This window comes from Ostrea edulis, chromosome 2 (assembly GCF_947568905.1).
Source record: "Ostrea edulis chromosome 2, xbOstEdul1.1, whole genome shotgun sequence".
NCBI lineage: Eukaryota > Metazoa > Mollusca > Bivalvia > Ostreida > Ostreidae > Ostrea > Ostrea edulis.
The window spans coordinates 5,944,512-5,959,467 of NC_079165.1; the positions used below are offsets into that span (position 1 = coordinate 5,944,512).

Sequence of the window (14,956 nt, forward strand, 5' to 3'; positions counted from 1 at the left end):
GAAAATAGCAGATGTGGACAGGTCATTGATATCAAAACTCAGGTATACTGGACTTCCCCAAGATCTAAAGAATGCCAGTAGATACTGGCTGTTATTGTTATCAAAACACCTCTCTGGGGTAGCCCCAGAACACAGTGTCTGCAGATGTCACTCCACCTGAGATCTATTGTTAAATGTTTGATTGGCAGGCAGCTTACAATTTGGGGGTGTCAACTTAAAATTGGGTCTTTAAGGCCACCAGGTATCATCAACATATTAAAACATAAGAGCAACAAAACAGTATGATATGATAATAATTTCTTCCAGACTTGTTATTCTGAATTCAGTTTCTAAGATGTTTTTATAATAAACACATAAATTCAAATACAAACTTTTCCTTCTCAAAACAATTCACGTGAATCCCTCATCCATAAGATAGCTACTTCGTTGTGAATGAAAGGACATTATCCAATGTTGTGTACTTACTCGTCCAGTGGACCGTTGTATTTGTTACTCTGAACAAACATGAGTTTGAAATTCTCCGCCTTCCCCGTGGCATCGTGCATAAACTGATCAAAAGGGGTGGAGGCGGGCTTAGTGGTATAGGTGAAATGCCCATCCTCAAAACTAAAAATCAGGGAGTGAGGGACGAGGTGATTTCCAAATATGATTCTTCCCTGAAAGAGGAAATACATCATTGATAATTGTCAAATAAGTGCAAATTATTCAATCTGAATGCTTTCCTTTGAATTTCCTTCAACTTGTTGATGTCCTCTCCACTTTTTATCATTTCAACATATGGATGTACAATCAAGAGTGTATCAATAGATTACGGATAGCCTCTCCACTTTATATCTAACATGTGGATAACCTTATAGAATTACATACTGATTATCCCTCCACTTTGTATCTGTTCAACATGTAGATGTACTGATTGACTTACTGATGAGAATTCCACTTTGTATCTGTTTAACATGTGGATGCACTAATAGACTTACTGATGACCTCTCCACTTTGCAACTGTTTAAGTCTTGGATGTATTTCCATTTTTCATATCTGTTTAACATGTGGATATACTGATAGACTTACTAATGACTTTTTCACTTTGTATCTGTTTAAAATGTGGATGTACTTATAGACCCTAAGCTAATGGACTTCTCCACTTTGTATGTGTTTAACATGTGGATATACTGATAGACTTACTATCAATGACTTCTCCACTTTGTATGTTTAACATGTGGATATACTGATAGACTTACTGATGACAATTCCACTTTGTATAGATCTCTTTAACATGTGGATATATACAGTGAAACTTCTCCAAACCGGCCCCTCAGAAAACCGGTTCTCCCTGAATATCGGCCCCTCAGAAAACCGGTTCTCCCTGAATATCGGTCGATTTTCAAAGTCCCGGCAGAAAACTTAACATTTTCTTTTCCTTACAAAGAAAGTCTCACAAAACCGGCCACCCCTGAAAACCGGACATCGGCCACTTTTTAAAGTACAATTGTTAACAAACATGTGTAAATTACCCTTATAAAACCGGCCACTATTTGAAGACTAGAAAATTTTGGCCAGAGGGATGATTAAGACTGGCCAGGTGTGAAAAATAACTGACCTACCAGCCAGGTGGGAAATTATCCACCGGAGGTGTGAAAAACACAAGTGGCCTCTATATGTTCTATAGTGTACCTGTGCTGACCAGGATGTTAATTGGTGCTTGGTTAATCTAAGTGACCCTTTCAAATTTCTGTAGGAAATGTCATAAACAGATATGCACATATTGAATGAATACAATCAATACGCCATATTGTTACACAATGGATATAAGTTAATAAACAACAAACCCAGGGGGGGGGGGGGTTAAATAGACTTAAAATTCCTAAGAAACATCTAAATTAAAATTATATATTTACTACTGTACTTTTCATCAATGTCAAAACAAATTTGTTAACGATATAAGCAATGGACGTAAACAAAGTTTTTATAAGTAAGAGGAATTCCAATAATAGGCCTCTGTGTTTTCTTTATGTATCCTGTTATAAATTTTTAGTTAAAATTAGATGATTGCAACAAGACTCTTTCTTGTAATAATTACCTGTAGGTACAAGCTGACTAGTTTGACCTCCACCGATAATTGATCATAGATCCCCATATCAAAGTGAGAAGTACCTACTCTGTGTATTAATTGCAGTAATCAAATGGCTATGTGTTTGTTTTGTTTATTAAAACATAAGCAGAAATTCTACATAAATGCTGCTAGTCTACAAATTTCTATACATATATCAAATGCAGTTTTATTTAAACGGACTGCTTTCCATTATCTATGCATGTCAATATAAAAATGTGTATTCATGGTTAATTAGTTTTAGTGCTATAAATTGAAAATAAACATGTTAGTAAATGATTTTGTTTTATTTCCAATAGTGAAATAATAGTCCTTGAACACCATATTATATGGTTTGTGGTATGTCAATGAAATATTTAATAAAAATTGAGCTGAAATGTCTCTATAAATGCTAAATTCTCGATATACCGGCCACCCCTCTAAACCGGCCGTTTTTGTCGGTCTGACAGCCGGGCGGTTTAGAGAAGTTTCACTGTACACCAATAGATTTATTGATGATATCTCCACTTTGTATGTGTTTAACATGTGGATATACTGATAGACTTACTATCAATGACTTTTCCACTTTGTATCTGTTTAACATGTGGATGTACCAATAGACTTATTTATGATCTCTCCACTTTGTATCTGTTTAATATGTGGATATACTTATAAATACACTTACTGATGACATCTCCACTTTGATGACTGGTATAAGGTCTCTCCAGTTTACATTTGATAAAGCTGAGCCACTAAAATCAATAAGCAAACACTGAGTATTACAACATGACACAGAGTCTGCTGCAGAATTCTGACAGCAATTTACATGTTGTCGATTAACAATAGATTTAATCATTAAATGATGCCATTAAAAAGAACACAAATCCCACCTGCATGTCCAATATTTACACTTCAATAGATAAAATGACAACAGGTGTAGAAATATGTGTACAACTCAAACACAATCAGTATTAACTCTGGTGATACTGTTTCCCAGCTGTGACTATGTATATACAAACACTATTCAAAACAAACATCACTATAATAATATCTACTTATAATAGATTCATAAGGAAATAAGACTAATCACCTATTCCTGGTATTTTGAGTTTCCTGCACTGGTTCACTTAAATCTACTACACCACCAAACAATTTGTCAAGTCTGTCATAAGTACCAACTTTATTGTAGACATGAATTTGAAAACCATCTAAAAACATCTGAACCCTTGTTTCCATGTGAGATAAATCTGAAAAGGCAAAGAAGCTCTATGTAGTATATTTGTAATATAAACATTTATGCATACATAGTATATTTGTATAAACATTTACGCAGAACTTTGTTAAATGTTTTCCCAAACACATGCACTAAAATGGCAACATCTAATTCCAACACTTTATTTTTGCTTGGCAGACGTACATTTTGTGTTATCAGTACTTACCTTCATTAATATCTTTTGGGATATATCTCTGCCACCATTTAAAAATAATCCATCCATATTGTATCCTTACAGAGAAATCTTCCGTTATATAATGAAAATCTCGCAGCATGATTTTCCCAGACAACACCGAGAAAGTGAATGATCCTGAAAAAGTTGTTTGATGTCCGCATTTAAAAATAACATTTTACTCAGTTACCCAGTGATTTTTCTCCTATTTGAAGAATACCTCACACTTACTTACAAATAAGCATGTACTACAAAAGTCATATGCAAATTTTTTTTCAAAGCTCTGGCTAGAACGACACTGACAGACAAGGAAAACTATACCTGTCCCCTGAAATTTGTTTGTGCCCCCCCCCCCCCCTTTCCAGATTTTGTTTTGTACATCACTGATTTTAGTTTGCAGGATGTAATCACCTTGGGGGGTCATATCAAAACATGACAGGTAAACCAATCCCAGAATTCTCAATCAGATTGGGCATTTCAGTATGAGACGAGGCCGACTTATTTCTCAGATGAATAACCATACATCAGATTTCTTATCACACCTTCTATTTAAGAATAAGACAACTTTCTTCTTTGTACTTATGGAGGGTGTGGTAAGGATGGAATCTGAAATTCAAGCACCTGGCAGTGCTCGTGGTAACAAACTTGTATGCCTTGCTCGATGGCTATAATGTACTTTTTTGCTAGATAAATTTTACAAGTTGTGAATAGGAATTTTTCCTGAATAATTGTTTTAAAAGAGCAGTGTGTACTTCAAGTTGTGCAATTCAATATCAAGAATTATTATATAACAGCAAAATTTAATATTGGAGGGTGACCTAAAATAACTAACATGTTGGCCTTTTCGATAAAAAAAAGAGAGATAAACCACCACTAGTTAATGATTCAAAAACCTACTTTCATTTCATGCAAGTGTTATCAAAGGACTATGAAGTATATGTAAGAAAATGAAAGGAGAATTTGTCTTGAACATTGTAATGAGTTTATGTTATCTTCAGAGAGAAAATTACTAGACTTTGTTCAGAGTTTCACTTCCACTGGCCTCCTGCCAAATTTGTGGGTACAATGTAATTTGGTAATACTGCATTTAAGGCAGGATTTTATCCATGGGTTTCTCTTTGAAATGAAATAATTCTTACACAAATCAATGCAATCTGCATTTAGAATATGTATACATGTAATATTTGATATTATATAGTTTTGTCACATATGATTGAGCTCCATCAAATCAGATGTAATTTTTCAGCATCATTATTAAAATGACAAAAATGACTTTCATTCAATTCTCTACTAGAAATATTCGATGAATTATAGATAGTTTAAGATATTGCAGATAGCTTAAGTGACAAATTAAACCTTTTGTTGAATGTATCGTGTAAATGTCAGTCTGCTCTTAGAATAAGATAGCATAGTGGTTACAAAACCCTAACCACCACTGAAAATAAGATAGCATAGTGGTTACACAACCCCAACCACCACTGAAAATAAGATAGCATGTTTACACTATACTAACCACCACTGAAAAGTGATGTTTACACTTGACTGGACTGAAATATATGGAACTAGAGCTTTTATACACAGATAACCACTCAATACAATAGCAAAGGCAATTTTATGTTAAGGGTGTGCAAATCATGCATGCATTTTTAAGATCCTTAAAATCAATATCAACCCTCCAAAATTCAACATGTTTTTTCTTCTACTTGATGAGACAAAATGATAGCCTTCAACTCTACACGTAAAAATAACCTACTTTGAATCAAAATTGTTTATGAATGTAATGATAAAAGGGGCAGAGTCCTTGTTGCTATGTGCCTGATAATTATTTTTGTGTATATTTAAGTAACTGCAATGAAGATCATGATGTGCAATGTACAATTAAATGTGAGTAGATTTACACAAAATCTAATTTTCATAAGATTGAATCACACACGAAAAAAAAACCCAGAAAGATTACACCAGATATACGGATTCGACATGATTAACATGTTCTGTTCATTGGTACCTGATGTATAATAACATTTAGCAACAAGAATTTTTATCCATAGTGTGAAATGATAAGTTAATAATGTATGTGCATTGACTTGTATATTCAATTTCAAGCATATAAAATGTTTTGGTCATTGAAAATATTGACAAAAATTAATGTGTAAAGATGTCTGTTCTAAGTAAGTCGAGAACTAATATTTACAAAGATATACATGCGAAAAAGTCACAAAAGGGACACAAAAATGTCATAAGTGTCAAAAATATTGTACAACTACAATTATATTAATTTTTCAGAAATTACACTTAATTCTTAGAAAAATTCCTTAACCTGCAATTTATTAAAATCAGAATTTATAGTAAACTTTCTATTTTAAATATTCCATATATTGTAGGACTGAATAGTGCTGTGTGCACTCTGTATTCATGGGGAAATAACAGCATTGCATTGTGAAACATGTATCCCATTACTAGTCTAGTGTAGAATAACTAAGTCGAGATGTTAGTATTCTCTTTTAATTAAAACAAAGACCGGTGATTGTATGTTGCTTGAAAAACTCCCAATCTGAACTAAAAATTCCAAAATCAATGGGATTATGGATTTGTGGCTCCATCACATATAAACTAAATAGCAACGGTCCTGCAGAGCTGCCAATATTATAAACTGGAAAATAGTAAGGCAGGGGTCAGGGGGCCGCCAAGCCCCCCTGCCGCTGGAGATCTTTTATGACTGAATATTGTTTAACGTCCCTCTCGAGAATATTTCACTCAGCCTTACACCAAAATCGTGAGGGTTGGCAGCTCTGGTCCTGGAACATTTATGAAGGTCGTAGCGATTGCTAGATAAAAAAACCCAAAAGATTTGACGGTTAAAAATTTAAAATCCTCTACAGTGTGAGATATAGATTAGTTCTAATGAAATGAAGCTGTAACAGCTACTTTGAATGACTCAACTGAGTGGCTCATTACAGTGTCCAGAGGGAAATAATTCCGTTTTTTTTTTTTAGTGAGTGGGTCGCCATGGGAGGAACGAATTTTGCCTAGTTCGTCTTGTAGAGATGGGATTTGGAATGAGAGTGCGAGTTCAAACTCCATGATCGGCAGTGGTGAAAGGGTATGGCACGTGAGTTTCCTCCAGGTACTCTGGTTTCCTCCCACATCATGACCCCCCTAACACCAACATCCATGCATTAAAGGACCCCATTGGAAATAAGCTTTCAAGGGTTATCCTTGGTATTTATGTATGGATAAATAAACATTTATTCTAATGTATGTTTTTGAATACACATGCATCTATATATCAATTGGGTTTATCTAGTATCATATCTATTTGCCATTGACGCTCTACATTGTATACATACCAAATTTTATGTGCCCATATTTCACAAACTTGTTGATGATCAGAGTAATTATTAACCCAAATACTCGCGAATTATACAGAGTGATGTACAAAACCCAGGTCTGAGCAAGAACTATGGACAGGAAAAAAACATAAATGGATGACGATGGCAGATTGTCTTGGATGTCTCGAATGAAAGAGTCATCTTCATTCGTTTTGTTCATGGCAGTTTCCTGCAGATTAACTTGGTCGATTTCCATGACGATGCTATTCAGTGTTGTTTTCCTTGTGAGTATTACTTTCTATTGTGTGTACACATAACTTTCCACTTTAAACACCTCCAAACCGCAACAACTGCGCACTGTGGTCACATACTGCATTTGCCGACGCAATTCGTTTCATTCTATCATGTCTACTGGCCGGTGGAATGTAAAGTTGCAGTAAGTTTGAAAAGTTCTGTGCAGCACACATAATTTTCATGTTGCTGCATACCCTAATGAATTTTACACATTTTCACATCACGTATTGACGTTTACTTCAAGTTGTACACAGAAGTTCAGGAAACGTCTTACATCGATCTATTTGAGTAATCAAACCGGAAATACACTTAAACTGGAATGAATAAGAACCAACTCAAACATACCCCCACTGTTCCGGATTTTAAAAAAAAGAAGAGACGAATGATGGCTGTTAATTATAGCCCTAGACTACAAGTAATTACAAGGTTGCTGATTGCCAACCTAAAGGCAGTGTTAACAGATAAATGGTTCGGAAACTTTAAGGTTCATCTTTCAAGGAGACACTTGAACTGACAGCAGATTGTAATCGCAACTTTTCGGGCCTTTCCGGCAAGCGGAAAACAGCATGGTTGCATAAATTCTTTTCTATCTTTTATCTTTATTTTTTTATCGCATTTTAGAACATAAGTAAACAAACAAGATAACTTTCATCCATGCATTCAAACCAGTTCTGAGAAAAAATAGCACGACTATGTTTTGATTTAACAGCAATATTAAATTATTTGAAAAAATAAAGTCATTTAAAAAGACATTTCCATTTTGACCACCTTTTTATAAAGCTCAAAAAGATGTTTTTTTATATCAATAATATGATTGTAAACATGCTTAAATATCATTAAATGTGAAAGGTAAGCTTTTTCTAGAGAATGACAAGATGTGTTTGTGAAACACAAATGCCCCCGATTCCGAAGATGGCCAAGGTCACGTCTCAGGACAAATATCTTGGTACCAGTGGAAAGATCTTGTCATAAGAAATGCTCATGTACAATATGAAAGCTCTAATATTTACCATTTAGAAGTTATGACCAATGTAAAAAAAAAAAATTAAAAGTAGGTCAAATGTCAAGGTCAAAAAGTTTAGTACCAACGGAAAGGTCTTGTCACAAGGAATACTCATGTGAAAGATCAAAGCTCTACCACTTACTGTTCAAAAGTTATAAGCAAGGTTAACATTTTCAAAAAGTAGATCAAACTCCAATGTCAAGGTCACTGGATAAAAAATGTTCCACTGTTCAAAAGTTATTAGCAAGGTTAAAGTTTCAGACAGAATTACAGAATGAGAGGATTACTGAATGACAGACAGGACAAAAACAATATTCCCCCCCCCCCCCCCGATCTTCCATCTCGGGGGCATAAAAATATACGAGGGTTGTACCAAAAAGTCGTAGACAATGTTAGTAACTCGTTTATTCGTCAGAAAAAAATATTAATTTTCTTTTGTAATTTAAAAGCATAATTTTGGAGTTTTGTTTACAAAGTTTCATAAAAATATCTTTTTACTTAGTCGTAAACATGCTTTCATAAACTTTTTTTGCAAATGATTGCATAAATTCTGATTATCGTTGCAAACTAGTTCAATTATTTTGTATCTTTAATTTTTTTGTAAATCTACCAGTTGGTAGAAGTTACATGTACATTGTATCGTCGATATATGTTGTTACAAGGTGAAGGTCTATGGAGCGCCAAATTAACATAAACTCAAATAATTGAAGATATCTTCAATTATTTGAAGATATCATTAATTCATTTGATGCGCGCAGCAATTGAATTAAAGATATCTTCAAATAATTAATGATATCCTCAATTCTGAATTATTGCGCACATTAAATGAACTGATAATAGCATTAATTCTTCTGCTCAATTGATGCGCGCTTTAATTGAATTAATGATATCTTCAAATTAATGATATCAACAATTGAATTGATCCGCGCTACAATTCAATTAAAGAGAGCAATAATTGATATAATGCGCGCATTAAATCAATTGATGAGAGCAATAATTGATTTAATGCGCGCATTAATTCAATTATTGCTCTCTTCAATTGAATTAATGATATCTTTAATTCATTTGAAGAGAGCAATAATTCTTTTAAAGAGAGCAACTAAATAATTAAAGATATCTTCAATTCAACATATCCACAATTGAATTAATGATCTCTCTAATTGAATTGTTGCTCTCTTTAAAAGAATTGATGCGCGCATTAATTCCTTATACAAAAGCATTGTAAATAATTAAAGATATCTTCAATTGAATTAAAGAGATCATCAAATTATTTATACCGAGCTCTAAATCAATTATTGCGCGCAATATTTCTACGAAATTAATGCTCTCATCAATTGAATTGAAGAGAGCAATAAATCTATTATTGCTCTCATTAATTCAATTGATGTTCTCATCAATTGAATTGAAGAGAGCAATAATTGAATTTATTATATACTTTCAATTTCATCTCTTCTTTTTTCTATAAAAGTTTGCGGGCATATGTCACACGATATATGCCCGGAAACTTTCCGGCCCGCAAACATTACGTCACAATCAAATTTCTACGCCGTTAATTTTCAAATTTTTCGTGTTTTTCATCTTTTACTCAGTTAAACCGATAAAGTTATTGTTAAAAATAAAATTATTGTTAGTTTCTAAATGAAATTGAAAGTATATAATAAAAAGGTTATAGACTTTGTATGGGAAATATAACGACCTCGTTTTTTGTCGTGAACGGACCTCGCGCCAAAAAACTCGGTCGTCATATTTTCCCATACAAAGTTTTTAACCTATAATAATGCGCGCATTAAATCAATTATTGCTCTCAATAATTCAATTGATGAGAGCAATAATTGAATTGAAGCGCGCATTAATTCATTTGATGAGAGCAATAATGGAATTGATGATATCTTCAAATAATTAAAGATATCTTCAATTATTTGAGTTTATGTTAATTTGGTGCTACATAAAGGTCAGTTGATCCGAGTGCGTATTGAATTTGAAGACCAAAACAGAATGTAAGGCCTATCAGTGCTTATAGCTTCGATATATCCATTTTCTCGCAGTTTGTCAGGGTCTCTGTCCAAGCGGTTTTTGAAAAGGTGACTGGGTGGGTTTTTTAAGGTAAAGTTCTTGCTCCAACAAAAAAATTATCCACGTCTTTTTTCTCGTACCTTCCTTCGAAAAATACTGTCTAAATCCTTTCTACCGACAACTAGTACACCCGAGCACTGCACAAACATCTCAATGCAATGTTATTTACAAGCTGTTAACGTGATAATTGGTTTTTTGTCGATTAAATCTAATCTGTTTATGAAATGGCTAATAGATGTTTTCAAACCCGAGGGCGCATATGACGTCACACATAAAGGCGCGTAAAATAGCGAAAGTAAATATGCATATCGGAAGATTTGAATTTCATCGCTTTCAAACTCGAAAACTGCGCAAAATATTTCATTTAAAACGCATTTAAAGTAGTTTTAGGCATGAAAAGAATTAATTTTGCTGAAAAAAATGAAAAAGTTTAGAAACATGCGTTGTGTCCTCACACCACATGTATGCCATGGCTGTATTATTAAGGAGGTACTTTACATCGTCATAATGGCTGACTTCCTTTTAAAACATGGTTGAAAATAAAAATATCAGCAATATTTGTCTATTTCCTTCAAAATTCTTTTTCTAGCTGAGTAGCTCAAAAGGTTAACACGCCGACTGCTGAACTGTAGATTGCGGGTTCGAATCCGGCATGCGAAATCCGATTGCTTTCTACTAAAACTGCATTTTTTAAAACTAGATAAAGTAAATTTGAAAGTTTTCAATTTCAAAATATTGATATTATATATGTCATCCATATCAAATTTTTCTGGTGTACTATTCCTCCTTCACATATATCAACCAATCGGGGAGCCCCCTTAATATTTGTCATGGGAAAACACACACGCATACACACACACACTCGGGGGTCATCGCGTGGCTTGTAGCGGAATAATCCGAGGATTGCCGACTTGGAAAAAGATAAAAGTATCCAATCTAAATAAGTTTATTTATACTGAATTTGCAAGCATAGCCGACGGGTTTCATGTAATAGCTATACTTTATATACATGTACTTGACTTGCTTCTAAAAGAAAGATATCTAAGCTTCTACTCTTTTGTGTGTTATTATTTCTAAACAGACGTTTTACCACTGTGGTGCAACCATTAAAATATCGAAATATGTTATCGTGTCTGTGATTGGTTAAAAAATGATCGTGTCATTTCATAAATATTCATGAAAAATTTATGATTTCGTTGATCATACAGCCAGTGTTTGAGGTACGGTACGTACTCCCAGATTCAGTAAGCGTGGCTAGCAACGATGGAATTCTGATATAATGACACTCAAAGGGAAAACACAACCCCAAGTAAACTTTAATGATTTTTAATATTGATAATTTATTGTTATTTTGAATTACATGATATCCCAGGTAACTCAGTTGAATGACTCTGTCATATTCCGCGTTCTCCTGTACGAGACATCAAATCATACCTCCATTAGCACATGCACGGGCGACTTCAGTTCGTACCCGAGTAACAGGAGTAAAAATTCCTTTGTTCTTTCTTACTCCCGTGTATAATACTCCAACCAATTAATCACATAAATCGTTTGAAAACTGACACATATGCATGCGCAGTATCATTGCAACATATTTTGCTACGGTAATCACACTTAGCCTAACCATCGTAGAAAGCACGGTTGGTTGAGTAGCGCACAACTGCGTCACGTACAACAGTCAAATAAGAGTTGAAAGTCCCTGTTCGGTTGCAACTCGGGTACTAGTTAACCGAACTCGCCCACTAAGGGCTATTTTATTCTGAAATACTCATAAACTTACCAAATCTAATGCGTTTCCCTTAAGTTTGGGTGTTTGCATTGTACAGCTGGTAATAATCTTTTCAGCAATATAAATGTACAGACGCAGTGATAAGCATTTGAACCCGCCGAGTATAAACGAAAATACAGTTTGCGTCTCACCGTACAAAGATAAACAACTATTGCGCAACTTAGAAATCGCGTATTGTTATCGACGTGACGTCAGACTCCAATGGCTGCGACGAAAACGTCCAAATATGTTTCCTAGGCGAAGATGGCGCTTGTACTCTTCTCTCAGTAAAAATTAGTTAACACTTTACCGCTTACATGAGTGTTGGCGTGTTTTTCGACGTCGCGGTGAAAGTTAAGCAGATAACTGTATGGTGGAATATGACAGGTTTGGTTGGTTGTATAATATTTAACGTCAATAACAAGTTTTTGAAACTTAATATTCAGTTTTAGGATTGATTGATTGTGTATTGTTTAACGTCCCGCTCGAGAATTTTTCACTCATTGTGGTGACGTCAACATTGCCGGTGAAGGGCTGCAAAATTTAGGTCTATACTCGGCGCTTACGGCCTTTGTGTAGGGAGGGGTCTTTAACGTACCACACCTACTGTGACACGGGGCCTCGTTTTTTGCAGTCCCATCCGAAGGACCGCCCCATTTAGTCACCTCTCACGACAACCAAGGGCTACTCTGGATCTATTCTTACCCGGATCTATTCTAACCCGGATCTATTCTAACCCGGATCCTCACAGGGAGATATGTTTAGTGGTGGTAATGTTATGGTGTGACGCGGGATTCTTTAAGTAGTGGCCGCAAAATCCGCTTAGTCATTGTGGAGGGCATTCTGAAAGGTCAACGGTATACTAGCTGCAGTAATATAGCCCTCTCTGATTTTTTTTAGGGAGAGGGCTACAACTCCTTAGGATCTCCGTAATGGTGCAAATGCAGGAGTGATTCACTCCCGCAACATTTGCGCTCATTCTAAACATTTCCTGACTTTCGTTACGTAAATAAAATGATATTCTATGTTTCTTAGTCAATATATAAATTTACAACCTGCAACTTAAGATTTGTGAGGCTCTATTCTACCGTTTTCAACAATTTCGATAAATTCCAATTTCTCGATTCATATTTGTGCGCCATGTTTGATGTACTGAAGTTTCAACTTCCGATTGTCAAGTCATTTGCATATGCCATATAAGGTAGTATTTACATCAATGGACAAGTATGTAGGCGAAAGCTATTTCGTCGGTATTGAAAAGGTTTGAATTTAATATCAAGTTAAAAACCGAACAGCAGAGTGTAAATTCTTTCTGCAACAATATGATTTTCCTTTCTTTGTCGAAGTGGCTCGAGTAACTACATTTTCGCGCTGATTGTCGACAATGTTTAGGTTTTTCATTAGATCCACCTACGAGATCTCGCGATAACAAGCATGGCGGAGCAGACGAAGAATTTTGCATGCTGTACATTATATTTAATGAAAACACCTTTATTAGACATGCCCGAGCACAAAGTTGGTACTCCTTTTGGTGTAAACAACATTTGGGACTAATACACAGAGTTTATTATCGGTTATTCATAAAATTATTTTGCACCATTACGGAGATCCTATGGAATTGTAGCCCTATCCCGAAAACGTCAGAATTAAAAAAAAAATTGGATAGGGCTACATTATTGCAGCTAACGGTATACATGTATTGGCATGACAGCACAACTTCATTTTTAAACAAGGCAATATCCGATTGCATATGACAGGGCGTGCATTGCCCTGTTATCACCAAACGGATGGCGACGTGTTACCTTGGCAACCATGCAGTCACGATTTTTCGCCAATAGAGCATGTGTGGACATGTTAGATCGACGCATTAAACACGCCCAAATCCACCAGAGACTCTACACGTTTTGCGTCTGGCAGTGACATCAAGAGATGTCCTGTCACTGCCAGACGCAAAACGTGTAGAGTCTCTGGTGGATTTGGGCGTGTTTAATGCGTCGATCTAACATGACGAACTCTGCATTGCAGAATTCAAGCAGTAAGAAATACTAATTGGGGCATATTCGTTATTGAAATAGGAAATTTTCCATGGCTACCACTTCTTCAGTCTTAACATTTTTTTTTTCTAAAGTGATGATGGTTTGCTGTAAATTCATAGAATATATATATGTATCCTCTATTAGCAGCTCTCTCGTGAAATTGAAACGATGTATTGAATGAAATAATGGGGGGAAAATACCGAAAAATAAAGGTTACGTATCGTTTGCGTGTCGGTATATTATTTTTTACTCTCATAAAAATAGGGTACAAATTTTACACATACTGATCTGTATTATATTTATAGGTTAACTGAATATCAGGAAGTATGCCGGACTAAGTTAAGTTCGCTGCATGCTCGGTCCACATATATTCAGTTCTTCCTCCTGTGAGGTGAAGGGCCGCTACTACGGCATTGTCTCCCTTGGAATAAAAAGCATGTGCGCGAGGGGGAGTCCATGCCGCTATTTACAAGTTTAAATCTGGTAAAATCATGCACTGCTACTTATGGTGTTTCTAATCCTTGGATCCTGGTCTTAAAGGACTATAGGGCCGTGACCACGACGGTTACTTGTGACAGTTGGTTCCATATTTATTCTCTTTAGAGAAGTCGAGAGGCATAGCCTTCATCGACTTCTCTTCGCAAGCATTCATATTTTGAATCTGGAATACGTGTACAAGACAACTCTGATTACATAAGCCTGCTTTTTCTCTTAACTGGTCCCCTATTGTGACAGCTCCCAAGACCAGTTAACGTAAACCCGGGACAGGGGACATGTTGAAAATGGATTAAAAGCAAGTTTTGATTTCCTTGTGACAGTTTTGTGCATTACTGTTAAATGTTTGAAAGCAAGTTGTCTATATGAGTAAATCCAGGCACATCTGAGTCGAAACGTCTATCGAAGCATAAACCGTCACCGACTC

At 35.3% G+C, this 14,956-nt stretch overlaps 1 protein-coding gene and 1 long non-coding RNA gene across 6 annotated transcripts in view; one reads left to right on the forward strand and one right to left on the reverse strand.

Annotated features, from left to right (window-relative positions):
- LOC125679064 (bridge-like lipid transfer protein family member 1) overlaps positions 1-7,590 on the reverse strand; it is a 79,830-nt gene extending 72,240 nt beyond the window's left edge. For 4 of the 5 annotated variants that reach the window (XM_056157457.1, XM_056157454.1, XM_056157455.1 and 1 more), the window contains exons 1-5: positions 6,879-7,589; positions 3,526-3,669; positions 3,177-3,333; positions 2,772-2,838; positions 466-656 (exon numbers count right to left, since the gene is read on the reverse strand). In XM_056157457.1, coding sequence (XP_056013432.1) covers positions 466-656; positions 2,772-2,838; positions 3,177-3,333; positions 3,526-3,669; positions 6,879-7,116 — 797 coding nt within the window. In that variant the 5' untranslated portion in view covers positions 7,117-7,589. Of the gene's footprint in view, positions 1-465; positions 657-2,771; positions 2,839-3,176; positions 3,334-3,525; positions 3,670-6,878 lie in introns of all 5 variants that reach the window. The other variant, XM_056157456.1, reaches the window with a different exon arrangement.
- Positions 4,014-7,459, forward strand: LOC130052434 (uncharacterized). The gene is made up of 2 exons (XR_008800789.1): positions 4,014-4,167; positions 6,525-7,459. It is a non-coding gene; the product is annotated as an uncharacterized LOC130052434 (long non-coding RNA).
- Positions 7,591-14,956: the final 7,366 nt, after the last annotated feature.